This window comes from Stylophora pistillata, chromosome 1, assembly GCF_964205215.1.
Source record: "Stylophora pistillata chromosome 1, jaStyPist1.2, whole genome shotgun sequence".
Taxonomy (NCBI): Eukaryota; Metazoa; Cnidaria; class Anthozoa; order Scleractinia; family Pocilloporidae; genus Stylophora; species Stylophora pistillata.
In genome coordinates, this window is record NC_142519.1 from 30,944,271 (window position 1) to 30,970,714 (window position 26,444).

The 26,444-nt window shown below is 38.2% G+C and overlaps 3 protein-coding genes and 1 pseudogene across 5 annotated transcripts in view; 2 read left to right on the forward strand and 2 right to left on the reverse strand.

The window, feature by feature from the left end:
• Positions 1-1,105, forward strand: LOC111331781 (uncharacterized). The gene has a single exon (XM_022936955.2). It carries the CDS (start codon positions 28-30, stop codon positions 1,075-1,077), a length of 1,050 nt encoding a protein of 349 aa, XP_022792690.1. The 5' UTR covers positions 1-27; the 3' UTR covers positions 1,078-1,105.
• Positions 1,106-2,918: 1,813 nt separating this feature from the next.
• On the reverse strand, positions 2,919-14,335 carry LOC111331780 (F-box/WD repeat-containing protein 1A). The gene is made up of 13 exons (XM_022936954.2): positions 14,180-14,335; positions 13,853-14,087; positions 12,643-12,829; positions 10,275-10,365; positions 8,531-8,668; positions 8,172-8,290; positions 7,313-7,418; positions 5,982-6,125; positions 5,239-5,357; positions 4,836-4,898; positions 4,519-4,566; positions 3,964-4,042; positions 2,919-3,368 (listed from the first exon to the last, which is right to left on the reverse strand). Exons 1-13 carry the CDS (start codon positions 14,219-14,221, stop codon positions 3,225-3,227), a joined length of 1,515 nt encoding a protein of 504 aa, XP_022792689.1. The 5' UTR covers positions 14,222-14,335; the 3' UTR covers positions 2,919-3,224.
• A 2,084-nt stretch (positions 14,336-16,419) lies between these two features.
• Positions 16,420-17,198, reverse strand: LOC148742083 (uncharacterized; annotated as a pseudogene).
• A 3,747-nt stretch (positions 17,199-20,945) lies between these two features.
• The window catches only part of LOC111331794 (uncharacterized), a 14,597-nt gene continuing 9,098 nt past the window's right edge, over positions 20,946-26,444 (forward strand). The window contains exons 1-2 of one of the 3 annotated variants that reach the window (XM_022936980.2): positions 20,946-21,123; positions 21,973-22,064. In XM_022936980.2, the coding sequence (XP_022792715.2) occupies positions 21,085-21,123; positions 21,973-22,064 (131 nt within the window). In that variant the 5' untranslated portion in view covers positions 20,946-21,084. Of the gene's footprint in view, positions 21,124-21,468; positions 21,489-21,972; positions 22,065-26,444 lie in introns of those variants that run through there. The other 2 variants (XM_088749340.1, XM_022936981.2) reach the window with 2 other exon arrangements.

Consider the following 26,444-nt stretch of genomic DNA (forward strand, 5'->3'; position numbering starts at 1 on the left):
CCCTCCCTGTGACAATACAACTGAAAGATGGCTGGTTTCGTGACGGCGAATCGCTGGGCAACGGGCGTTGAAACTCACAAAACTTCAGAGGGAAGGATTTTGTGTACGGGAGTCGGCTGTGTAGGATGTTTTCCTGATGTGTATTTGAAAGAGGCTGAGGAACTTGGGGTCTGCGACGTTGATCTTCCGAGTGGCATTTTAGGCCTTCGGCCTTTCTTAGACGAAGAAAGTTCCCGGGAAAACTCGAAAAAGGGGAAACATTTGTCCAAGAGACGGAAGAGGATGAAAACAAAGTCAAGGGTCAAAACAGAGACAAATTTCAAGGAGAAAGAGTCCGTTGAGGAAGATCTGGGAGGATTCGAAATTTCCGGAGACAAATCTGGAGGAGCTTTACCTTCGGAAGTATCCAAAATATGTTCAACTGGGACGCAGACGGAAACGTCCAGTGCAGGCATTGATTCTCAAATTAAACTTTCAGAAAACTTCAGGGACCGATCCAAACAATATGAACACTCCTTTCAAGAAGAAAACCACTCCGACACACAGCTACACCTGTCTGATTATCAGAGACAAGTTGGTGCTAATCGTAGCATTGTCGAAGTTGACGACAATGTAAACACAACACACAGGAATGTACAGGGTTTGTTTAATTATCCATTCTTCTCGAGATTCGACAAAATCCATGATGAAATGTATATTGTGAGTAGGAAAGACATCGCACTTAACACTTCTGATGATCATTTTCCTTCGAAAGACAATATTGCGATGAAAAAGAAGCTAAATAACGGCGAGATCACGACAGACAGAGAGGATGCAGTGTGCTTTTTCTTCGCTTTAGAGTACTACAACAGGCAGAGAATTTTACCAGATTTCAGGGTTATGGAAATCGTGGAGGCACTCATTGAAATGGTGGATATCAAGGACATAAAGTGTGTTCTAAGAATTTCTTGTCGGTGGCATATTGTGATAAAAACTCGAAAATACATCCAAATGTTAAGACACTCAGGACTGAAGTTAAGAGGAAGGGTGTATAAACTTGTGGATGACACGGATGCCTATTTTGATGTAGTTCAATAAAATGCGAAAGTAGTGTCTTATGGCTCGAGTGAGGATTCCCAATGACCTGACTGAGTCATTTTGAATCATGATTATTACGAAGCAAGGTTAGGCTGCCATGGCAACATTTATGTCTTCGAAGGCAGTCGCGAGTCTCTCGCTTCTTCCTGAAAAGGTATAGTGTACGCAGAATGTTATGTATTCAAATTCAGATGATTCTTGATTGGTGAAGTAATCAATAACCAGGATTAAAAAAAAAAGAACTCTTTTTAAGCGGCACTCTCGGATCCAAAGATAGTCCAACAATTGTTACTTTCAACGATTGGTGTTTCAAAGCAGAGCAAATGAAGGTGCTAGAAAATGGCTCCGCTGCTCTTTATAGTAGCCCTCCCACTCAGAACTACGAGAAGAACACACAAGCTATCATCAATGAGTTCTAGTATATCTTAAGTTTGCACAATCAGAATGACATTACCGCAGAACGCAGAGGAACTGTAAAGGTCTCTTTGAGGTGGTGGGCGAGGGACAAAGCTAAGAGCTTTCAAAAATGAGGTGGAACAACCCTATGTTTTTCAGCTTGAATGACATCCACAACAGCCTCCTTAAAGGCTGTGTCCCAGCTGAGACTCTGACCAAACTAGCAGGCAAATAAAGTCATGAAACAAAATTTAATATACAGTTTTGGTATACTAAACCAAGAGATACAAAAATTTGAAACGACAGCATGCACGTATTATGTACAACACACGTTAGAACAAGCACTCAAAATTACCATACAGCAAAGTTTATTACATAATCTTAATGAAATTGAACTTTAAAGATAATTATCACATGTACTTGTTTCAACGATTGACTTTAATCTACCTAAGACTAAAGATTTTTCAGCTAAGTTAGAACCAACTCACAAGAAAGCTCACCACTGTTATTTATCATACTTTTGAATAGAAATAAGAAAAATGGCAGGAAAAAAATTATCATTCGATACTTTTAACACAGAACTTTCATCTGTTGTCAATTCTACAAAAGTAACAGCAAAAACTATTTGTTTGGAAGTACACCAATGAGACAAGAGGTGAGCTTTCTGCCTGGAGAGATAAATAAATTAAAGTTTAGAACTTATCACCACAAAAACAACAAGATAACCAAATGTAAGAACAAACACTACTTTACCCATAAAATTTAAATATTTTTAAAATTTGTCACAGTAAAGAATACGAAGATAAGCCAAGAAAAAAATTTCAAAACATCATTAGTCACTAATTTTCACACTAGCCACAACAGAAACTTGTGATGTACAGTTTGTTCACGTACAATGCTTACTAAGTAATTATAGGCTTAAATGTTTCACCTAGCTTATAATTATGTTACAATGTGTAACAGTATTCTGCAAAAATACATTCCTTTTCAAATGTTCTCATTTCCATGGAACATTTCACAAAGACAATTAACCAAAGTGTCTACAGGTCAGTGTGTCAGGGGGCAAACTCAGTGATTTTGGAAGTTTCGAGAGTGTTACAGCAGGAGGTCCAATTCATTTTATGAGGGCAAGGAAAGAGAAAAAAAGTTGTTTAACATATCACAGGTGTTTTTTAGGAAGACAATTCCCACGTAGCTTAAAGGTCTCTGTCAACTGAGGTAAAAAAATGAACACGAAAATTACAATAGCTCATGCCTATATCTAACAATGAAATACTTGAGCATAGGAAATTATGGTGGGGAGATGGAAATATTATAGATAGGCCACTGAAGCCCTGAATTGATTATTGAAAATCAGAATAGTTTACAACAGACCTGGCAGCATGTGATTGACCTTGCCCAGCAATGCCAGTTTATCAAACTGAAAGTATCAAGTGACACAGCACTCTTCTAAAATCAGTTACTAGAATAATTTATAAACTGTTATATTCTACCTGTACATGCAGCCCAATGGGCATTATTCCCTTAATTGAAACAGTGAACTAAACAGTATTAGCAACATGCCACTATTAAGCTTTTCATGAAGATTTACCCTTATGTGACTCTCTACAAGCGTTAGCATAAGCACCATTACGTGATTGGACTACTGTGCCATAAATTATTTACAACTATCTTTATCATCAAGGGTTTCCAATTTTTGTACAAATATATGATAAACAAAGGGCTAGGGGTAGCTTACATGTATAAGCCGGTCATCTTAAAGGGGTGACAGTTGTTTTTCCATTTTGGTCTGGAGTGTAATTAAGGAAATCCCACATGAGTATCGTATCATCATGGGAACTGCTGACTATCTGGAAATCATCGAACTGAAGTCTGAATACTCTTCCATTGTGCTCCTGTTGAGAAAATTGAACAGAGTTAAATACAGCTATCTCTCGAAGGAGCTGCCATGTTCCAGACCACCATTTGATGTCTGTACCAACAAAATCTACACAGCACGACCAGATAGAAACACTGGGTTTATTTTTGGTTGTGAACTGTAATGTACTGTGTATACTTCAACACTGATAACTAATTTCTTCTAATTTTTAGTTCAAATTTACTCTCATGTGATACAAAATGGATGCAAAATGGTTTAATATACTGTTCAAACTTTAACACCCTTCGACAACTGAAAGCAAATTAGTCATTCAACACATCAATTTTTTGGAAGGGTAAAAAAGTTAGTTACAGACCACATAAAAGTGATCTGCAATTCGTTAATGGCCTGCATCATCTCTAAAAGTAATCTGCAATTCATTAATGGCCTGCATCATCTCCATAAATTTCTATGTCGTTTTGACCAGGGATTTAACAATTATCTGTCCATAAAAGCAGAGTGTCCATAATAGCATGGAGTCTGAGGTGAAAGTGTTGATTATATGCTGAAATGCCGTATCTGGATACAAGACAAGGTGCAAGATGTATTGATAACATAATACGGTGACTTACAACAAGAGTTCTGAGACACAGTGTTCCAGCTGGGGCCCTTGGATCTAAAGCAGCTTGAAGATCCCAAACTTTGATTTTCCTGTTAATGGAAATAGACTGGGTATTTCATGACTGATAAAACAACACTTTGAGTACAGGAGTGTCAAGACTCTTCACTTTTTCCTCCATTAGAACAATCAAGCATGTCCATTTCAATATCCAACTAAATGCCTGATGTAGATTAATTCTCCACTAAAAAAAGAGCTTTAAAAAACCATTAAAAACTGCAATTTCTAACTGTAATGTAATGAATACAGTTAAGCAAACCCTCCACATAAATGCAGACTGATAACAAAGCTTTTCAACCCTTCCTGACCTCCATTATGTAAAGCATTTCTGCCAAAGATACTTGTTACTTCTTCATTTTATCAGACACAATGTGGATGATAAACATTTTATCCTTTTCGAGGGTGAATGGAGAACCTTTGTTGTATTTCATCTGGTATACCGAGGACAGGGCCTAAATACTTCTCGTTTTCCTTGTTTCTGAAGTTAGAGATAGGAACAGTTACCTACCCATCATAAGCTCCACTGACTATCCTTTTGTTGTCAAACCGGATACACCTGAAAACAAAACATTTAATATGACAAAATTTAGTCCATTCTTTCCATCGAACTTTGTTGTTTGGTTAACCCTTCAAATCCTAAGATGCAATTGTTAATTCTCCCTTCTGCCTAATAAGTTTGAGTAATTTCATTACTTGATGGATAATGTATGAATATTGTACAGAGAAGTTACAAGTTAATCACTTCTTTAAACACTTCTTCTTTACCAGTCCTTAAAAGATTATGGACTGGTTTTAAGACAAAATTCTACAGAGAAACTTTATTACCTGACTAATTCCTCATGGCCCTCTAGGACTCTAAGACAGGCTCCACATTCAATGTCCCATAATCTGTTGTAAAGAATAAATTGATGTCAGATTTGCCAGACACAAGAAATACACAATGAGTTATGTTATTTTTTATTTGGTCTATCAAAAGGCCTCTGACCATCATACCATCATATGAAATGTTAAAACATTAATAATAATAATAATAATAATAATAATAATAATAATAATAATAATAATAATAATGGAAACTTTATTTGTGTTTTTAAATGTACAATTGTAAATCTCACTACATATAGGCAATTTACAAATGCTGCTTGAGATTGGCTTATTATAATAATAATAACAATAATAATAATCAATAATAATAATAATAATAAAACCTAATCAACTTCTTAATCACCTTATGGTATTATCTGAAGACCCACTAACAACCAAACGATCACGATATTGTAGACATGCTATGCCACGTTTATGTCCATTCAAGGTTCTCACAAATTCACAAGTGGAGGTGCTCCAAACCTGCAGCAAAATTAATACTGTGAGCACAAAAAGAACGTCAATTTTATCCTTAAGAGTTACCCAACAGTTCTCTGATACCCAGGTCACATCTTTATACAGTAAGTAGTTCAAATTAAGTCTAGGTAATCAAAATACTTATACAAATTCATTAGTCACCAAGGTTTGAGAAAGTCTCTTTGTCAAGAAAACAAATTGATCTACATGTACTTCCTCAAGCACAAATGAATATCTTGGAAGTATTGTAAATTGTTGATAACTTCAGATTGACCCATCATATCTCTTAAGTAAGTGCAGTGACTTATCTTTTTTATTACATTTTTTGCAACAGATATTGGTAGGGAACATTTAGGGAAAGTTAAAAAAAAATTATTGGATATTTTTTCTGAGGAACAACCTTAAGTTAACAAAGTAACATGTAGCAATATGCATAGTGGAAAAATAAAGGGAATTTGCTGAGTTAAGAAGTACTGTATAAGACAGTTGCCCAAGCTAAAAAAAAAAGAAAGAAAAACATTCCTGCTGAGTCTACCACAGCAGCCTTTTTAAAAGGACCTTCTTAGACCAGACCTTCCACCAGACAACAAATTTTTAAATGGTCAACACTAGAAATAGTTTCACTAATACCTTTATTGTTCTATCTCCAGATGCAGACACAATGTACTTATCATCAAAGTCCACCACATTCACAGCTGCTCTGTGACCAACCAAAACTCTTCTCAAGTTTATGTCAGTGGGAGACTGCATATCCCACACTGCTATGGAGCGATCCTATCAAGATCACCATGAAATGTTTTCAGTTTAAAGCAAACATTGCACAGATCAGAATAATTTCCCCACCAGAGATAAGCAACTATTACCTGTGTTGTTGTGTGTTTTCTTTATAATACTTACGCAAAAAGTGCTTTACTGACCAAACTGAAAATGTTTGTTCAGTTTCACAACATGGTCTTATCACAAGTGGCTCATTCAAAAAAAAAAAAAAATAATAATAATAATACAATGTATTTACATCATGTGCACATGCCACATGTTCTTGAAGAAGCACCTGGACATTCGTTTACAATATGAGCCAAAGCCAAAGGTAGAGAGAGTGTTTAATGCTTGCAAGAATACTTGCTGCATTTGGTTTTGGTTTCCCTGAGTTCAACTCCTTGGCTACACTTTGTATGTAGCCCACTAGTCTGCCACCTGCAAGTCAGGGTTCTTAAACACTATAAGTTTACATCAATTTACAATGACTTGTTTATTCCCAATTTGCTTAATGTGAGGGTCACAAGATAATCAGTTTGTAACTGTTCAGTGTTACCCTAGGTAGATAAGGGTTTGTTTTAAATGACTATGGTTAAAAGGAGGGTGCTTCATCGAGCTAATGCTATTTTGGTCATGGGGTGGGTGTTTCTATAGTATTTTTAAGTGATGTCACAGCTATTGAAATTTTCCTGCAAAAACTAGCCACCACTGTACTGGTGTCCCTTTGCTGATAGAGTCTCTGGTGATTTTCATTACAAGAGATGTCTCTGGGGGAAGGTAAACCCCCCAGATGTCTAAATATGCAATTATCCTTGAATCTCTTGTACTGGGTGGCTCTTCTTGTCCACTGTTTCCAGATCAAATTGGAATTTGGAATGTTGGTTTTTGCAGAGCAAGGAAAACCAGGGGACCCGGAGAAAAACCCTCCAAGCAAGGACAACAACCAACAACAAACTCAACCCACATGTGATGCCAGGTGCGGGAATCAAACTCAGGCCACAGCGGAGAGAGGCAGGTGCTCTCACCACTGTACCATCCCTGCTACCCAAGAAATGACCAGCTTACCCTTTCTTTCATGGGGCACCAATATGGTGGATGGTAAGGTTGCTTGGAAACGAGTCGCGTGAGTGAAAACACTCCATTGGGATAGTGGGGAGTGTTTCTTCATTCTATGATGGCAATCACTGATAATTTCATTACAGTACCTTTGAACAGGTCACCATCATGCCTTCTTGGAATCGAAGATGAAGCACAGCTTCACAGTGATGGATTAAGGTGTTCAACATTTCTCCAGTGTGGACATTCCATACCCTGCATATTAAACAACAGAACTATATGAATATATACAGATATGCTGCATGTGCCAGCTCAGAAAGATGACAGCAAGATAAGGGGTCATAATCACTAATTTCACCACTTGAGCTTTACAAAAACTGTGACCAGCATGCATCATTTAAGCAAAAAATCATTCAATGATTATAATTGTGCTGTCACTCTGTTTTACTGCCCCTGTTTCAGATTCTACAACTATCCATGCTACTTTGGTGGTTTCCAATTATTAAATGACTTTACCCAAAGATTTCTCTAATAAGTCAACAGCCATTCAAGCATCTCAATTCTCCTACTTTTATGGCATTTCTTATTCAGTTCAGCTTTTAACCATGATGCTCCTTCAACAATTCTCTAATTACATGTAGATGATTTTTGAATAAATGAAATTATTCTATCGATTAACCTAATTCTCTGAAAATGGCAAGAGAATCAGGTATACATCCCATCAGCTCTCTCCACATGAACATATCATCACTTTTTCTGCCTGAACTAATTTAAAGTCTACATATTTCGCTACTACAAAACTCCTTACCTGACCTTCCAGTATGACAATATTATATAATAAGAAACTAACTTTGACTGTTATTAACCTTACATGCAAGTAGTCACCATAAAAGATTTCAAGTTTCAAACCTCCCTTTTCCAAATAATGTTAGACAAAGTAAGAAGAGCATATGCATGCATGTAACTTCCCTTGAATTCTAACTAGACTGGGTGGGTGTCATGACATACCTTACTGTGGAATCACTTGATCCTGTGACTATGACATTCTCATCATACTGAAGACACAGTACAGATCCAGTGTGACCTGTAAGAACTTTGACACATTCTAATGTGTTTTTATCCCATATCTACAAAGTGAGAAAGGTACATCACCACTTTAATTTCCAGTGGATATTGATAAATTAATTTCTCCCTTCATCACTATTTTAATTTCATGAACATTTTAACAAGGGAATGGCTTTGTTGAATTGACTGTTATTTAAAAATCAAATGGCAAGTAAATCATTAAATATTAAGTAACAATAAGGATACAAAGTTACTGTGAGGTACCATCTATCAACTAAAACATCGGCCCTCAATTTGCATACCTTAATTGTATTATCTCGAAGTCCACTAACTATTTTCTGGTCATCATATTGCAGACAATAGACACCTTTGCTATTCTCACTGTGGCACAGAATGCGGTGAAGAACATGACTACCACAACGCCAATTTGTGTCGATTGTCTAGAATAAATAAAAGACAAATGTTATGCTGAAGATTCCAGAACAATGATTTGAGTTAGTTCAAAATGGTATGTTTCTTTTCTCAATTTTTGACAATTTAGGATGGCTTTGAAACAATATGCAAATTATTCTAAAACTACCGTACTTATTCGTCTATAAGCCGAACTCGGCTATAAGCAGAGACCCTAAACTTCAGTCCGTTTTTAATTGGGAAGGTTCTTAAAACATGTAAATTGAAAATACTTGGCTATAAGCCAAGACCATATTCGGAGAATTCCATTCTCGAACAAACTGAAATGAACACAAAAGTTTCAAAACAGAAAAGACTTTCAATGCAGTATTGCCGTCGAAAACAATTCCAAGATAACCAGAGAATAAGTCATCAGTGAGTCGCTAGAGGAAAGATCAAGAGAACCTCTTTAATGGAGAGCTTGAGATGTCAGCGAAATGCACGACGATGGGCCGTTACACTCCAAAATATCTGCGGCTGGATGAGAGATTACTTGACTGGTTTACAGAGCAGAGAAGCCAAGGTAAGTTTTCTTTTTAGGTGATTGCAAATTTCAACACCATAACACATGATGAGTTTGTTTACCAATTGTGGGACTGGGCAATTCTGATTGGTCAGTTTCAAAATTTTTAAAACACTTTTGCAAGATCCATACACTCGTTCAAAACCAGAGGAGTCTCTATCGCTCTAGATGGCACAGAAGATCAAGGAATCTACTCGGAATAAACAGCAGAACTAGTGGCTAAGGAGGAGATGGACGACAAATTCCACGCCAACATTGAGGACAAACAGTAAGCCATATTTACTACGCGCCGAAAACAACAAACTACTCCTTTGGAAACAACCACATAAATAAAGTCAATGACCAACTGCAACTTGTTTTGTTAGTTACTTCTGCATGCAATATCTTGGCTTATAGACAAATATATCTGTTTCCTTTGAATTTGCTGTTTCGAAAAAATCACGTTTGGAAAAACACTCGGCTGTAAGCCGAGAACCCTTCTCTAGCTCAAATTTTCGAGATTTTGGTAAAGTTTTGTGAAAAAATTGCTCGGCTTATAGATGAATAAATACAGCATGTATAAAGATGAATTGTGAGATAATGATTACCATTAACAATAAGTAATGTGGGCATTAAAATAAAAGGTGCTTGTTTTCAAGTTATATCAAGGCAGTGCTCTAAAGAAAATTGAATGGAGCCCAGTGCTCTGAAATTGTGAAATCCAGGGTGCCCAGCATATGCTTTGTATGAAAAAACTAAAATTCTTGTCTGAGTCGCCCAAGAGCAAAAGTAAGGCGCCAGGGGCGACCAGGCACTGCTAGACCACAGCCTTGTTATATGCACAGAGAGCTAGAATTGAGGGTACTTCTTGGAGCATGTAGTGTTACTATTGATAGTAATGTTACATGCTGGAAAATTTGAACATGCTCAGAAATCAGTTTAAAAGGGTGGCATAAAAATGTGTGGTAGTATCAATGTGTCAAAATTGAACTTCAACATTACACATATCCAAATCATTTCAGAGCTACCTGAAGTTTTATGCTCAAATTTAATTGTCAGTTGAATTACTTAATCACATTTTATGTAACAATTACCTCAAGTTCTTCAATAACTTTTGGATACAGTCTTCTAAAGGAAGCATTGTCAGGAAGCTCTGGTACTTGGGCTTTGAATAAATACTGGCCCCTAAGGACACACATCAAAACTGTAAGTCTTCTAACAAACAAACAGAAAGTGATACCACATCTAACGCATTGAAACTGATTCCAGGTGAGCATATTGAAACAAATAGTGATACATTTTGATTGCTAAAGTTTCTCCTGAAGAGGAGACTTGAGTGTACAAGATGTCTCCTGTACACACTTTGCTGAGGAGACATCTTTGAAGCAAAGTGACAACACATGCCTCCTACTGCTGTGGCTCAGGGTTGCCAGCTGGGATACAGGTGTGCCACCCAGTGCTTTCAATAAGATTTGAAATAGGTAACTACCTTGGTACAGCACCCACTCAAGAGTAATTTGAGAAGCCCAGAACAATTTCTCTCCAGAGAGAAAGTTTACAAACTGTGATCTTTATAAAGGTTGTTTTACCTTTTTCGAGGAAAATAAGTAATATGTAAACCACGGAGAAATCGTCATTGTGTTGTCAGTGAAACACATGAGGCCATGACGGAGTTTATTTTCTGTTTAAGTCGGCAATCAAAACTTTTAAATAATAGAATTTCACCAGTAAGAATTACAGTGTTAAGACAGACAACAAACTTATGTCATACAACAACAAACATATGAAACATATGTGTGAACTGCGGTTATGAGACGTATATGAGCACGATCCTTCGCAGTAAAGCACTATTTGAGCAATAGTGAAAATCAGACCTGAAAAAAAAAATTTCAGGCCTGTACGGGATTCGAACCACTGACCTCTGCGATACTAGTGCAGCGCTCTACCAATTGAGCTAACAAGCCAACTGGGAGCAGGCCATCAAATTAATTCGACATAAACCCGTAGATGATAAATCAAACAACAACAAACATATGAAACATATGTGTGAACTGCGGTTGGCTTGTTAGCTCAATTGGTAGAGCGCTGCACTAGTATCGCAGAGGTCAGTGGTTCGAATCCCGTACAGGCCTGAAATTTTTTTCAGGTCTGATTTTCACTATTGCTCAAATAGTGCTTTACTGCGAAGGATCGTGCTCATATACGTAAACTTATGTCATGTTACACATAGTTTGTGAAACTTCTACACAAAGATTTGATGAAAAGGGTTACATAAAATCATGCTAACTTTTTACATAGACAGATAATAAAATGAAATATCTTCCATTTGTTAACACGCAAACCTATTGCATGATACACAGACAAAGCGGCTACGGTGTCAGTTTTTATACGAAATAAAATAGTAACTTTATCACTTCTAAGAGCAAATGTAGTATTTATCTTAACAAAAGATTAGACTCCAAGTGTACAGTGGCTGTTTTTGTTTCTTTCTTTGTAGTTAAGCCTCAGAGAAGTGTTTTAATATGAGCATGACAAAATTAATTTGCAGAAAAGTTCCAAATTTGACTTGCACGTGTGAATTTATTGACAAAAATGACAAATTGATTTTCAAGTTTGATTAATAAGTAATACTTGAGAAGTAACAATCTTCGTTTCATTTGTCGGAAATTATTTGATCAATCTAGTACAGCACAGTTATTTTAAAGTTATTTCAGTAACTGACGATGTGGCGTGTATTTCTACTATGCACTTGATGAATTTAATTTATGCAAAAGCACGTGACACATAGAGAAGTAAATGGCTTGGGTTACATCGAACAACAAAAAACCGTCAGTGAATGAATGAATGAATCAAACAGACAGATAACCATTGATTGTAACGTTTTTCTTACTATTCTAACGAGAGAAACCATCTAAATGAGGTGAACAGTCCAATAATATATTAATTACTATTTTCCATTTTCTTTTTTTGACTTAAGTGCAGTGAAATATACCTGGCAATTCCCAACAGAATACCAGCCGGAGCTCCAGCAGGTGCTAGGTCTTATTGAAAGCACTGGCTGCCTCTATTTTACCCAGCAATTACTTGGTTAAGAGGAACAAACAAGGTGATGCATGCACAGCTGTTGGATGCTGAAACCCATCTCCGTAATGTTTGGAAAAAAAAAAAAAAGGCCTTGCTGAGAAGGGGAAGCAAATAATGGGTACATGTATGTAATTTGATTCAGGATCACTCCTTGAGCTAGCTCATTGTAATCTTGACAAGCAGACTATATATACACTTAGCTACAATCCTAGTAGCCTATATGTAACTCCTAAACCTCATGTCCCAAATGGAATCAGTAGGTAACCAATCATTCTTTAGATTGCTAGGTGTAAGCAAGTTAAAACCTTTATTCACACAAGATGTGGATTAAAGCTCAGCAACTGGTGGGGCTTTATTAAATTATTAAATCTTACATACCATCCCCTTCTTTCTGACAATCCTCTCCACAAAGGATCAGTTCGCACTTTCCTTTCAATGAGTTTTTTCCATAGCATACCATCTGAAATCACTCTGTACCACTCCTTGCAAACCCGTTCTGCTGCACACAAGGACTCTGCATCCAAGTAAGACAAAATCTTTTCGGCTATATGGTCCAAACCTTTAGCTGTGTGGCAGAAATGAGAGAAAAGCTTTTTACCTCGAAACTGCAACTTATCACCCTCTCAGTTTTGATAATGACCAGTATTTTTAATAAATCAAATTATACAAAGTTATGTAAGGTCATAATGTATTTCAATTTGACGACCTTCCTGTAAATCTGTAACTTTCAATATGGAAAAGGGAAAAAGAAACTAGATTTGCATAAAAGACATTGCCAAATACATGCCTGTGTTCAGAACACCTTGAAAGAACTAATAACAAGAAATAAATATGGCTCATGTTTTTCAAAACAAGAGAATTCAATTAAGAGAAAAACTAAAATTGAAATCAAACAATGAAGTGTGTGGAGTTAAAGATGCAATCTTGGGGTAATTTACTCCAATTTCTTAAATCCACCCCTTTTAATTTATTATCACTTGACTGGGGAAAAACATAAAACAAGTTAGATAACAACGAGATGTGCACGACCGGTTGAAAAATAAAGTTTGGATATAATAAATATATATCGTGATTTCAAGGTCGTGTTTAGCAAAATCCTTAACCTGTGAAAACTATTCATTTAATTTTTTGGGTGCAATATTTCTTGGGTACGTCAGGGATAAATCTCGTATAAACATTCCCCAGAAATCGCGAAAACAATTTCCAATAGATTGTGAGGCGCACAAGCAAGCTATAAACATGGCTAGTCGAATATAGTTTGACACAAAATACGCCACAGCACCGATATTGGTTTCCCACGATATTGGGAAATTTCCTTTACAAGACGAAAAACTACTTCACTGTTGTCAAAAGGACCCGACAAAAATGGTAAATACTCTATAATCAACACTTCGGTTTTGTAAGTAACTATGATACAACAGCAGTGCTTCGAAAACAACCCAATGGAATTGTCTAGAATCGCCTGAATGTTCTCCGTTTGGTGAAACCAATTCGAATACATCCTTGTTCAACGTGGTAGTACTCGCTTAGGCCTGTCACGAAGACAAAAGTGACCCTGCCCAAGCACAAAAAGATATAATCAACTTACCAGGCAGAGCGGTTATAAAATCTCTCTGTAGCATTGGCTTTAGATACGAATTTATGTGTCCATGTTGGTAATGACACATTTTCGAGAGTAAAAATTCGACAAATTCGACTTGTTGGGTTTCTGACCATTTTTCGAAATGCTTAGCACAGGCTTGACTTTGTTCAATGAAAACTTCTCGGCTTCTTTCGCTTTCCTTCTCCCTTGATTTTTCGTCTTCGCCATCGATAACCATCACCTAGGCGAAAATGATATTTCAAATCAAACATAACGAAAAGTTAAGGGTTAAAGGAGAAGAACCTGCCAAGCAGCTTTCAATCTCTTTCTTACACTGTCTTCCTCGAAGCCGTAATCAATCATTTCGTCCTCCATGGCTGTAGAATACCGAACTTTGTTGGAAGTCCCAAAAAAATCTTTCTTCCTTCTGTTTGATAGCGAACCTTCCCGAGTCACATCGTGACATCACGAAAATCTCATTACGCATGAGCAGTCTAAAACGATAACTCTCTCCAGATCGCTGAATCCCTCGGCCGGAAACGAACGCTCCGAGGGAGACACCCCGAGGAAAATGACTAAAAGGGATCGCTTCCTGTTTATCGCGATGTTCTAAAGATATAATACGTACAAAAAAAAAATGCTTCTTTAAAATTATCTCGTCTTGTGGTGCAATTAAGCATCGATAGTTAAGCTTTTACAGGAATGAAAATTGCGTGTTAGAGTGGACATACCGGCAACAGGATTAAAATTTACGCATACTGTGCCTGAAAAAACTTGTCTGACCGACTGAAAAGCGAGGTAGTATTTCTAGATAACCAAGAACAAACATAATTAATCGAATAGGGAACTGACCAGTCGTAATTAATCGAAAAGGGAACTGACCAGTCGACCGTGAGAAACCCTTATAGACACCTTATGTTCTTTAAAAAAGATAAATAATAAATTAATAAATAAATTAAATAAAACAGCTGACCCTTCCTTTCATGCAAATAATCAAGATCAGGAAATCATTTTGGATAGCCGAGCGATGAAATACGGTTTTGATTGATGAGTAACCCAGGGACGGCAAAGCCTTTTTTTTCAACTGACGGGGCTTGAAAACGAGCGCCGAGGTACGATCTACGAGTTTGTAGGTGGGTCTGTCGCCAATCCCCCCTCCCTCTAAGAAAATTCTTTTGAAATTTATTTTTCATACTAACCTCATGCTAACACAAAATGAAAAGTCGTCCTCGCAAAAAGTGGGAGACTAAAACTACCCCTTCCCTGTCCCCCTAAACTCTGTCGTCCCGTACTTAGTGAAAACAGGAGCGGAATATAATAATATTAGACCAACAACCTAATAACAACCTAATATTAGACCAACAACCTCATAAACGCGGTTTTATCTCATTTCCAGTTTTTATCAAGAACCTTTTAAACAAACAAGACCGAAACATTTTGAAGAAACTAAAATCAACGGATTACCACCCCCTGAAAGACATCATTCCTGTCCAAAAGACATATGTACACAATCTTAGGAAAAAAGGCTGCGCGCGCCCGAAAATTAATACACAGCGCTTTATGAACACCTTTGTAAATAGGTTGATATTTAAGCTCCATTTATTGTAATGACATACTTTTTAACTTATAATATGTATGTAGATTTCTGTAGTTTTTCCAAATTCATTGTAACATAAGATATGTAGTTTTATCGTATGATGGAATAAAGACTTTTATTATTATTATTACGACCAGGCTTTAAGCTGAAGTGATTCGAAAGAATTATATCGGGATGAACAATGACCTCTTAACCGTCTCACCGTCTATTACGAATCAGGGGGCCCGAGGTCAGAATATCTCGCACGAGGATCCTGATATAGCGTATCAATACATCAGAATTTGAAACGACCAGGTTATTGCACCATCGCATGTTATCATCGTAACTCTTTTTTAAGTTTTTTTTGCCAAAAAATTAGGCGGGAAATCACATACAAACGTACACCCCACTTTTACTTTCCCCCCTTTTCCCCTTCCCCCACCCTTCCCCCCCTAACTGAAACCATTCTCGATGTGAGTTGGGTGTCATTCAGTGTCCCATTAACCTTTCACTCCCGAGATCTCAATAGTAATTCTCCTTGCTGTCTGCCATACAATTCTTATGATGTTAGTTTGAAGAATCTGGTATTAATTCAACTAATTATCCCCTTATTGATTTTTTTCTTTATCCTCATCACTTGTCTGCTTGATATTGTATTGATTTAGTAAGAAGACATTCTGTCCTGGTCTCTTCTGGGAATGAAAGGGTTAATCAATTGTCCTTTTTACAGTTGTAGATAGATAGATAGTTTAATCTCAAAAGCATTTGCAGCCCGAGGGCTGAATTACACATTTTTACAATCCAAGAAATTTGAAATTTAAAATTTAAAACTCAAAAACCTAATTACACATCTTATTATACCAGCAGTTTACAATATTATAACATAATAATAAATTAAATAAAATATATTAGCTATAAATGTAAATTAATTAAAATAAATGTAAATTAATTAAGAGTATCTACATTATCATTATCATCATTATTAGTACTATCTTTATCACGCGTGCCGTAACAAAAGTAAAGGATATCGTATCGATAAAAATCTAGCCATTAAAGTGTTCATCGTTCTGGAAGTGCGAAGGCGTGGCATATTAAATTGGCGCTTATTTTTGAAGTTATAGCTGGGTTTAAGTATGGGTGGAAGAAGTGCCTTCAACTTATGGCTAGGGTTGTCTAAGAAACCTTTAAAAAGCTTCTGACATAGAAATTCGTGTCGATAGGTCGTATTCCTAATTCTTTAGCAACCGCGCAATCACCCGCAGTTATAATGGAAATTGACCGTTTCTCAATACGTAAAAGCTCATTCTTTAGATATTGCGGAAGCGCATTATAGAAGACAGGTATCGCGTACTCTGTTACAGATCTTACACATGATGTGTAGAAAAGTACTAGGTCTTGTAAGGGAACCCTAGCTGTCTTTAGTTGTACTAAAAAATACAACCTCTTACTGGCCTTTTTTATTACTTCTAATGTATGACTGTTCCAGGTCAAATCGCTAGCTATATGAAGGCCCAGGAGTTTTACGCTATCAATTACCTCCAACTCTTTGCCTTCAATTACTATGGGATCAAAGAACCCGGGCCTTTTGGAAAATGAAATCCGAAGCTCTTAGCACTTATCAGAATTCAAGTGAACTCTATTTTCTCGTGACCACTCAATAACACAATCTGCTATATTTTTGGCGTGACTTTCACTCTCTTTTGATACCATCTCCGAGGCTGTTGTATCATCAACGTATTTCCATAGTGGATACGCGATTTCTAGGTCATTTATCATAAGCACAAATAACCATGGGCCCCATTTTGTGCCCTGTGGTACACCGGGGGGCACAGATCCCCACTCCGAAAAGCACTCCGTAGCCAGCTTAATTCTTTGTAATCTATCAGAAAGAAAATCAACTATCCAATTGGTAATACTAACTGGCAATTTACACTTAGTACGCAATTTTTTGTAATCAGAATTTCATGGTCGATAAAATCAAAGGCTTTTCGATAATCAAATAAGATTGTTCTTACGGTAGCGTCATTTCTATCAGTGTTAATAGACCAATTATGTAACATGCTAATTAAGGCCATAGTCGTGGAGGAATTTGGTATTGCCCCGTATTGGCTGCCGTCAATGATACTCATAACTGCTGGTTTGACGTAGTCGTCCACAATAAACCCTTCTGCGACCTTAGAAATGCAGGGAGTAAGCGAGATAGGTCTTAAGTTCTTTTTCAGTTCCTTTACTGATTTCTTTTTGGGCAGGGGTGTCTGTTGTGGGCTTGGTGGCCAAGCCTTTGAACAGGAGTGAGGCTAAGGGTGACCATGTTGTGATAGAGACCTGCATCTAGTTAGCATGATAATAAAGAAATTTGCATTTGAAAAGCAGCAACATCTCTATCATAACAAGGTCACCCTTAGCCTCACTCCTGTTCAAAGGCTTGGCCACCAAACCCACAACAGTAAAAAGGACTATTAAAGGGATAGGGGAGGAAGGAAACACTGCTTTAAGTTCTCTATACTTTCGTACGCAGTTAGATCAGCACTTGCAGTATTACGTTAAGTCTCTTTTTTATTGATAACTTGATCCTACACACTTGCCGTCCCGCCGATAAAATTTAATCACAATCTGAGGGGGGCATTGGGATTTTCGGTTTTGCGGTTTTGGCTATTTTCTTGATCGGTTTTTCGGTTTTTGTGCTAAAAAACTTCGGTTTTGATGTTCATTGCGGTTTGCGGGTTTTCCGTTTTTAAGATTTGGTTCTCGATTTTCGCGAAAAATACTAACGGGTTTCGGATTTGATATCCGATGCCGTTTTCGGTTTTTCCTATTTGACCTATTTAGGTTCGATCTGAACGACAATTACGCGCCTCCATTGATCTCGAATAGCTGCTAAACGCAATTTTGAGCGAATTTCTCTGATTTAACGTTAACTAGGCTCCATTACCAGCTGCTGAGTCCACACAGACCACGCTCGAGGTCCTCGAGAGAACAGCTGGACTGAAAGCCTATAATTTAAGCAGATACTAGAAGGAGGGGGGCATTGGGGTCTCCGGGTAACCGCAAAAACCGGAGAAAAAAACCTCCAAAACCGAAAAACCGACGAAAAAAGGTAGCAAAACCGAAAACCGCATGCAAACCGGCCTGGCAAAACTGCTACATTTTCACCTTAAAGGGGTCAAAAAGGAAAAACCGAAAACCGCATCAGAGTTTTCGTGAAAACCGAAAACTGAACGCAAGAACACGTAAAATCCGCAAACCGCTCTGAACATCAAAACCGAAAAACCGAACCTTTTTGGCCCAAAAACCGATCCAAAAACCAGTCAAAACCGCAAAACCGAAAATCCTAAAGCCCCCCACTAGAAGATGCGAATGCCAAGTCCATGGCATTCACAAATACTGTAATGAAATTAGTGCAGTTTACTCTGTATGCTCCACTTGACACCACTGTAACGGATCGATCAGATCAGGGTTTTAATAACTGGGATGTAAAAATGTATCGATTTTGACAGTTTTCACGGTACGCGGTTTTCGGTTTTGAGCGATTTTTGTTTCGGTTTTTCGGCTTTGGATGACTTTTTCCTACGGTTTTGTTGTTTCTAGAAGGCCCCAATGCCCCCCTCCAATCTGTAGTCCGTTCTTCGCGGCAGCCTGTTCAAGGAGAGTTGGGTGTCTCAACCTGCAAATCCCCTTACGTATCAGTAGTTATGTAAGTGTTTGGGCACCGGAAGAAAAAAAAAAGAAAAAACAGAAAGAAAGAAAAGAGAAAATAGATGTTGGCGATTTTTATAGACCCTTCTGATATATCTCTGCTACCTCATTGATCAGTTTCGCTCAGGTTCAATCATACAGCACGAAATTAAAGAGAGAGTTCAGGAACTGGACTATTTTGCACCAAGAAGCACAACTTTGCAAATATAAGGTTGACGTTTTTATTCAAACAACATTCCCTCTCGTGAGAATCTCTCAGGCGCAAGGGCCAACTGCCACCCGTACTCACACGTAGAAGCGTTACCTAACTACTTATATAATTCCACATGGTATCAAAAGTTTTTTGTATCCATCGCACAATGGGACTAAAACTCCTCCATAATTCATATTTACGTTTCAGAGAAACCCATTGTCAATTACCGCTCGCAGCCAAGTTTCGCTGTGTCATCCATCTTGATCTTGCTCTTTCCTTAAGCGAACACGTATCGTGACCAGACAAATGAAACAATAGCTACCAGGGTAACTATAATCCGTTACGCACTTATGAATATAACCAAATTCTCAGCTTTGTCGCTTCCGACGTAAGGAGTGCGCATATTATATTTTTCCTCAGAGGGCGCGGTATCGAGTCAGGTAATCTGATTGGTTCTAAATGCGGTCCGGATTTTCCTATCTCTGCCCACGGGCACGAACCCCTGGCCCTGCCTGGTGGGTGAAATATTTCTTTTCTGAATGTTGAGCGATTTGGGGGTTTGGGCGCCATCTTGGACTGGCTGACCACTCGCCTAAATTTCTGATGCGAGAGTGAACTCCCACGATCCATAACAGTTTGTTATTCTTTTCGATTTTACCAACGCTCTTGTACCAAGTCCATAACCAAGATGTTGAGCTAGTAAACCTCACTGTGTTCAACTTTACAACTCTGTACAACTGGTTTAGACACTGCCCGAAAACATAACACTCTCCCTGACAATTTCTGCCGAAAACTATTAATTTTCCAGAGATCAAACGCACTTTACTTATTCTTGATTACTACTTGTTTTACAAATAAATTTACCACGATTAGCCCATGTCTTTCTGACATGCCTACCTTTGAATACTTTAATATTTATTAAGATAATAATTGTAATAATGCATTGCGCAAACTAATATGTGAATAAGATCAAATGCGCAGTGCATAATAATCTAAGTTCCTATGAAAACAAAAATATGTATGAAAGTGTACATATAGGATTCCATATTCCATGACTTTACAACAGATTCTCTCGAGACTTTCAAGACATTCAACGTTCGTCATAATTGATCGAGCGGTGACGCTGATCATTAGCTTGAGGCCCCCTATACTTTTTACGAGAAGCGTGATTGGGCGATTCTTTATTCTCGTGAATCGTGATTAAAGATGGTAAGATCTTTCCTTGTCTCACGTGAACGGATTTTTTTTTTATTCAAATGTGACCCGTAAATTAAGAGCTGAATTAAACGTGATTCGTGAACCATTTTGTTTTGCGTTATGAATTTCCGGTTATTTCGTTGTCTTTAAAATGTAATTGTTCTCGAACGACTGTGGCTAAGTGTTGACAGGAGATGGACTTTACGTGGATCGATAAAAGTCGCAAAACAGACCACTACTGGTTCTTCAACATAACATCATCTTTTGTCGCGTAAGACTGGTTAAGACTAGAAAAGTAAAATAGTAATTCAATGTGATTGTCTTGAATTTCGCGTGATCGTGAAAGAGTTTTGGATATTTTTCGTGATGCGTGAAAAGGCCAAATATTTTTACGTGACTGACCGTTACTGACCGCGACTGACCGGGTATGGGGGACCCTCTAGTTTTAGATTGAATCAAAAATCGGAGAAGCGTGACTTTTAATTCATTCTCTGTCTCGCTGTTTCATTGAGTGGGTACCTCATGTAGTTGGGGCCAGGGCTGCTGCTAGTTGATCAAATTAAACTGAACAGTGCGATGACGACTTCAGGCCTCACAGAAGAACAAAAGTTAAAGGTACTGTTGTGTTAATATAAGGCTTTTTCTACATTCATTACATGTAATTTGGTCTTAAATGTACACAACATTTAAATGTAAACGACATTTTAAATGTACACGACATTTAAATGTCCACGACATTTTCGTGTACATTGCTTATCGACAAGAGAGCGATATATAACTTGAAATATGACCTTCTCGTGCAATTATAGATTTCATTAACTTCATACATTACCGAAAGGAGAGTCAGTGGCTCTTTTTAAGCGTTTATCACTGGCTAAATTAGCTGGTTCTGAACGAAATTTAGCAAGCGATCTATGCAATTGATCATTTCTCACCAGATTCGAGGAAAAGACAATTAAAAGATTCCGGTTTGAAAGGAGGTGGGATTTCGCCAGTTCTTAGCCTTAAATTATGGGAAGAGATAACTTCCTCCTCTCTTGTTTAAGCTCAGGTGCATAAGGCCTGTGTTTAAGGGAAAGGTATTACATAAATATTCGGTATGGCGGCTGGATGGAGATGAAACTTAAGACGTCACGCAACACACAACCTAACTACTAACCGAGCGTGAGGGCCGTACTCGGGGGACTGAGCACAGCGAGGTTCGCACAAAAAAACCACTGAGGGCTAATATTTCCAAGTAGTAAGAAGTTTATACTCGGACCTAACTTGAATGTTTTGAATTTGTCAGCCTTACCGACCAAAATTACACGGCTTGGGACCGTTTCCGTGGAAACGGTCCGTATATGCCGGCAAAATACGAAGTAAGTTCTTAGAACCAATCTGAACGCTCAGATTTACCTCAGGACTACCTTAATAACTTAAGTTTAAACTTTGATTTTCCCTCAACTTGTCTTTGATTAACAGTATGAGAGAGACGGTTATCTTGTTGTAGAGGACGTTTTTGATGCTGCCAAAGTTAAAGAACTGTCTGATGCTGCAGATGATTTTGTGAAAAGGTTGAGTATCAGAGACTTGGTGAGCTCTCTAGCTCTTCTGTTTCGGTACGGCTACACGTAGTTAGCCTACGTGTAGCCGTACTGAAACGAGAGTGTGAGAATAGTTTCTCTTCCGGTCCCTCCCGATCGACATGTTTTCATTACGCACAGCTTGGCTTTGACGAAATCACAGGCGGCCCAAGCGTACTGTGTGTGACTTTGGGTGTAAAATTCATTAACGGCAATAACTAACATATACCCTGCGAGCAGAGCCTTTTCTTCTTTTCTTCTTCTTTTCTTTTTAACCCTCCAAGAGAAAAGGCTCTGCCTACATCCCGTTGTTGCTTTGAAATGCCGAAAGTCCAAAACTCCGGGCTAGTCATGCAAGCCGGTTTTGCCTCCAGTCAAACCTGTTTTGGTGCGCCCGCCTTTGTTTTTCATGTTCAAGGGGGCCTGGAAAAGGATCAGTCAATCTAGGCAACCGCCGCGCATGTTCAAACGAGCAACAACAGAATGTCGGCAGAGCCGTTTTCCCTTTTCGATTCGAGCACGGCTTAAAAAGGCTCTGCTCGCAGGGTAACTAACATATTGAGATCGAATTTCAAGCGTACGTGAGGGCCGTTAAAAAAGGAAAAATTATTTAAAAAAAATAAGAAAAAATTTAAAAGGATAATAAAAGCGGGGAATAAAACATGTGAAGTCTCCTTACCTTTTTTCCGTAGCCACTTCGTTGCCAACGGTCGTTTTAACGCTGTTTTGCCTACTTGCTTTTTAACGCGTGCGGTGTCACCAGTCAACTGTATAATAGAAAAAATTATGAAAAAATTAAGAAAAAATCAGAGGATAAACTCTAGTTACCAGGATTCACCTTAATTTGTCTAGATTTGTAAAACCTGCAAGTTTCGCAGCCAAAGACAATCACTGCAATCTTTTGGTAAAACTGAACTTAACTCAATTACCACACTGGTGTTAGCGTTTACGACAAATGATCGACAAGTTTATCATGGTTTTGTTTATTTAGGGCCGACCATTTAACTCTTGAGGGGGGCTGGGGGGGGGGGTGTGGGTGATTTTGAAAAACAATTTCCTGCAAGCGCTTGTTGGAAGAAAAAAATTGCATTCACCCAAATGTAACAGAAAAAAAAGAGCATTTAGAACGGAAAAAATATCCTGCCCAGCAGATTGCTAGGAAAAAAATTTCTTGATGACCAGAAATCACTCACCCCCCCCCCCCTCAAAAGTTAAATGGTCGGCCCCTTAGTCGATTTTGCCCAGGTTTTACCCGGACAAATTTTGTCGCCGGTGCGTTTGAAAATTTGTCCGCTTCGACCAAAATTTGTCGAGTCGCGACAAACCATCCGCACTTGTCAAGTGTTGGTGATGACAGAAAATTTGGCTAAATAAACATTTTTTCGCTAGTTTTTCTAAGTTCCGTTCATACGAGTTCGGTTGTAAAAGATTTCTTCTAGTCTGCGTGTTTAATTCTGAGGCATATATAGTTCAAAATTAGTATTTCTTCCGATTGCTGTACAAATACTTACCTAGTTCATGATAACTTGAGAAACTTTTCACACCGCAAGGGATACAGCAATAGCTAGGATGGCAGTGAGCTTCACTGAAGAACAAGCAGAAATTTTTTTAGAGGTTGCCAGGTTACTCATGTACTGGCCAAGGCGGCACGGGGAAATCATGGGTGGTCAACTCAATCCATACGAAAATTAAAGCAGCCACTCTTATGGCAGGTTAGGCGTTGGAATGTCCCAACTTATGACACTCAGGGGAACAATTTGCATGCAGCCAGGGCAAGTTTACGAGATCACGAAAACTATGTGAAACAGTGCGATGCTGTCAATAGCCTGCTTAAATCGGCAAAAGTTTCTTTCTATGGCAACATCATCAAGAATTCCAAGCATGATTAGAGGGTTCTGTTCCAGACAGTTGATAGGTTACTACACACTAAATCTGATTCTCTCTATCCCACATCGAGTTCTGACAATGACCTGGCTAATAAATTTGCTGACTTTTTTACTGAGAAGATTACTAGCTTGCGAAATTCACTAGACAGTTCTTCAAGTACTCTGGTACATCTTGATGATCCCTCTCATGCAAGCTGCGTGCTCTCGCATTTCAAGAATATTACTGTATACTGAAGCTCAAGTGTCTAGTCTGATTACTGGTTCTGCTGTAAAGTCTTGTCCTCTTGATCCTGCTCCAGCTGTTGTTCTGAAGGAATGCTGGTCAGTGCTTTTGCCTGTGATGACCAAGATTTTCAACCTCTCTATTAACACCGCTGTGAAGCCTGACTGTTTCAAGTTGGCTATGCTTAATCCATTGCTGAAAAAAAAAACGGTTCTAGATTTTGAGGTTCTTGCTAATTTTAGACCAATCTCTAATACAATGTTTATTTCAAAGCTTACTGAGAGAGCTATCGTTCTGCAGCTGATTGATTATATCACGATAAATAACCTTGATGAAGTTTTCCAATCTGCTTACGAACAACTGCACAGTACTGAGATGGCTCTTCTCAGAGTCCAAAATGATATTTCGATAGCTTCACTCATAGCCTTATAAACTGGCATGAGATGTATCAGGAACCTTAAGCAAACCACGACAGCGAAGCAACGAGGACGCGTTCAAAGAAAAGATCTTACGGGCAAAACAATAGCTTAGCACCTGCGTTTTAAACTTTTGTAAATTTCCTAGCCTTCTACTGCGAAAAAACAGTGTGAGATCCCAAAAACTTGGGTGGGCTGAGAACTAAACGTCGACGACCAATACTCAAGTATCCATTAATGCTATGCACATACGTTATGCTGAATTTAAGGTGTGGCGTCGTAAGAGAAGGTAAACATATCCATCCATTCCCGAAATTCTAACTGAAAATTCATTTTTCAAACGAAATCTTCCTCGGCATTACCGCCCTGACTACATAAGGTTCTTATTAATGAAAGTCGGGGTTTAAATGTGACGAGTTCAGTCTGAACTAAAAAATGGATTTTTTAAATCATCAGTCAGTCATTTTATTACCTTTAGATTTGTCCGCTGCGTTCGACACGGTAGACCACACTATTTTATTTAATAGGCTTGCTACTCGGTTCGGTATCACTGGCTCCGCGCTCTCTTGGTTTACCTCCTATCTTTGCAATCGTTACCAGTTTGTTGGTATTAGGGGGGAGTGGTCTAAACATCGCCCATTGGTATGGGGGGTTCCTCAGGGGTCTGTTTTAGGTCCCATACTCTACTTACTGTACACTTCACCACTCGGGGATATTGTTGGAAGGTATAACATGGGTTATCACTTTTATGCCGATGATACCCAGTTGTACTTGTCCTTCGACTCCCGGGGTCGTGATGCGGAGGCTTTGGCAGTTGAAGCCTGTGCTCGTGAGATAGTCAACTGGATGTGCTGTAATAAGCTTAAGCTGAATGGCGACAAATCGGAGCTACTTGTTATTAGTTCTCAGTATCGGCCTCGTCCCGTGTTATCTTCTCTTAAAATTGGTTGTTCCGTAGTACATTCATCAACATCAGCTCGTAATTTGGGTGTAGTTTTCGACAGTGGTCTAACGTTTGAGAAGCATATTGGTGCTATATGTAAATCGGCTTTTTATCATCTAAGGAGGATAGCCAAAATTAGGAGCTATTTGTCAGAGGAGTCTACAATAGCGCTTATACATGCTTTTATAACTTGCAGGTTAGACACTGGGAATGCCCTTTTATACGGGCTACCAAAATACCAGACTCAAAGGCTACAGTCTGTACAGAACTGTGCCGCTTGTCTTGTTAAGCGTTGTCCTAAATTTGGTCATGCTTCAACATTACTTTCGGAGCTTCATTGGTTACCAGTAGAGCATCGCATTGTTTTTAAGATCTTGTTGTTGGTTTTTAAATCTCTGATTAATTTAGCCCCTTCTTATCTTAGTGATTTGCTAAAACCGTATATCCCCAGTCGTAGTCTCAGGTCATTCAAACAGTCTCTTCTGGTTGTCCCAAGGTCTATTCAAAAGTCTTATGGTGACAGAGCTTTCGCGGTGGCTGCCCCATTGTTGTGGAATGCTCTGCCCATTCATATGAGATAGCCTGGTTTTTCTTTGGCTGCTTTTAAGAAATGTCTGAAGACTTACCTTTTTAAAAAAGCTTTCTTTTCAAATATTTTGTGATTCTATGTGATTGTTTGTCTTGATTATTTTGTCTTTAATCAATTGTAGTCATTATCTTTTTAACTCAGTATTGTAAAGCGCCATAGAGCAGTCGGATATGGCGCTATATAAGTCCATTATTTATTTAATATTTATTTATAAGTTACAACGGTGGAGTGATTATCAAGTCGCCATTTTACTAGTCAAACAATGAAGCTGTAAAGGAGGCACAAGATCCAAAAGTGCCCACTCGAAACAAAGG

Bases quoted from the DNA above. Each gene is read 5' to 3' on its own strand.
- LOC111331780 (XM_022936954.2), bottom strand. From the start codon at position 14,221: ATGGAGGACGAAATGATTGATTACGGCTTCGAGGAAGACAGT. The intron at 4,567-4,835 runs GTAATAAAGTTT...TTTTGTTTTCAG, and splicing joins GGCCATGAGGAATTAGTCAG to GTGTATCCGGTTTGACAACA. The intron at 4,043-4,518 runs GTAGGTAACTGT...TTCCATTAACAG, and splicing joins GTCAGTGGAGCTTATGATGG to GAAAATCAAAGTTTGGGATC.
- LOC111331781 (XM_022936955.2), top strand. From the start codon at position 28: ATGGCTGGTTTCGTGACGGCGAATCGCTGGGCAACGGGCGTTGAAACT.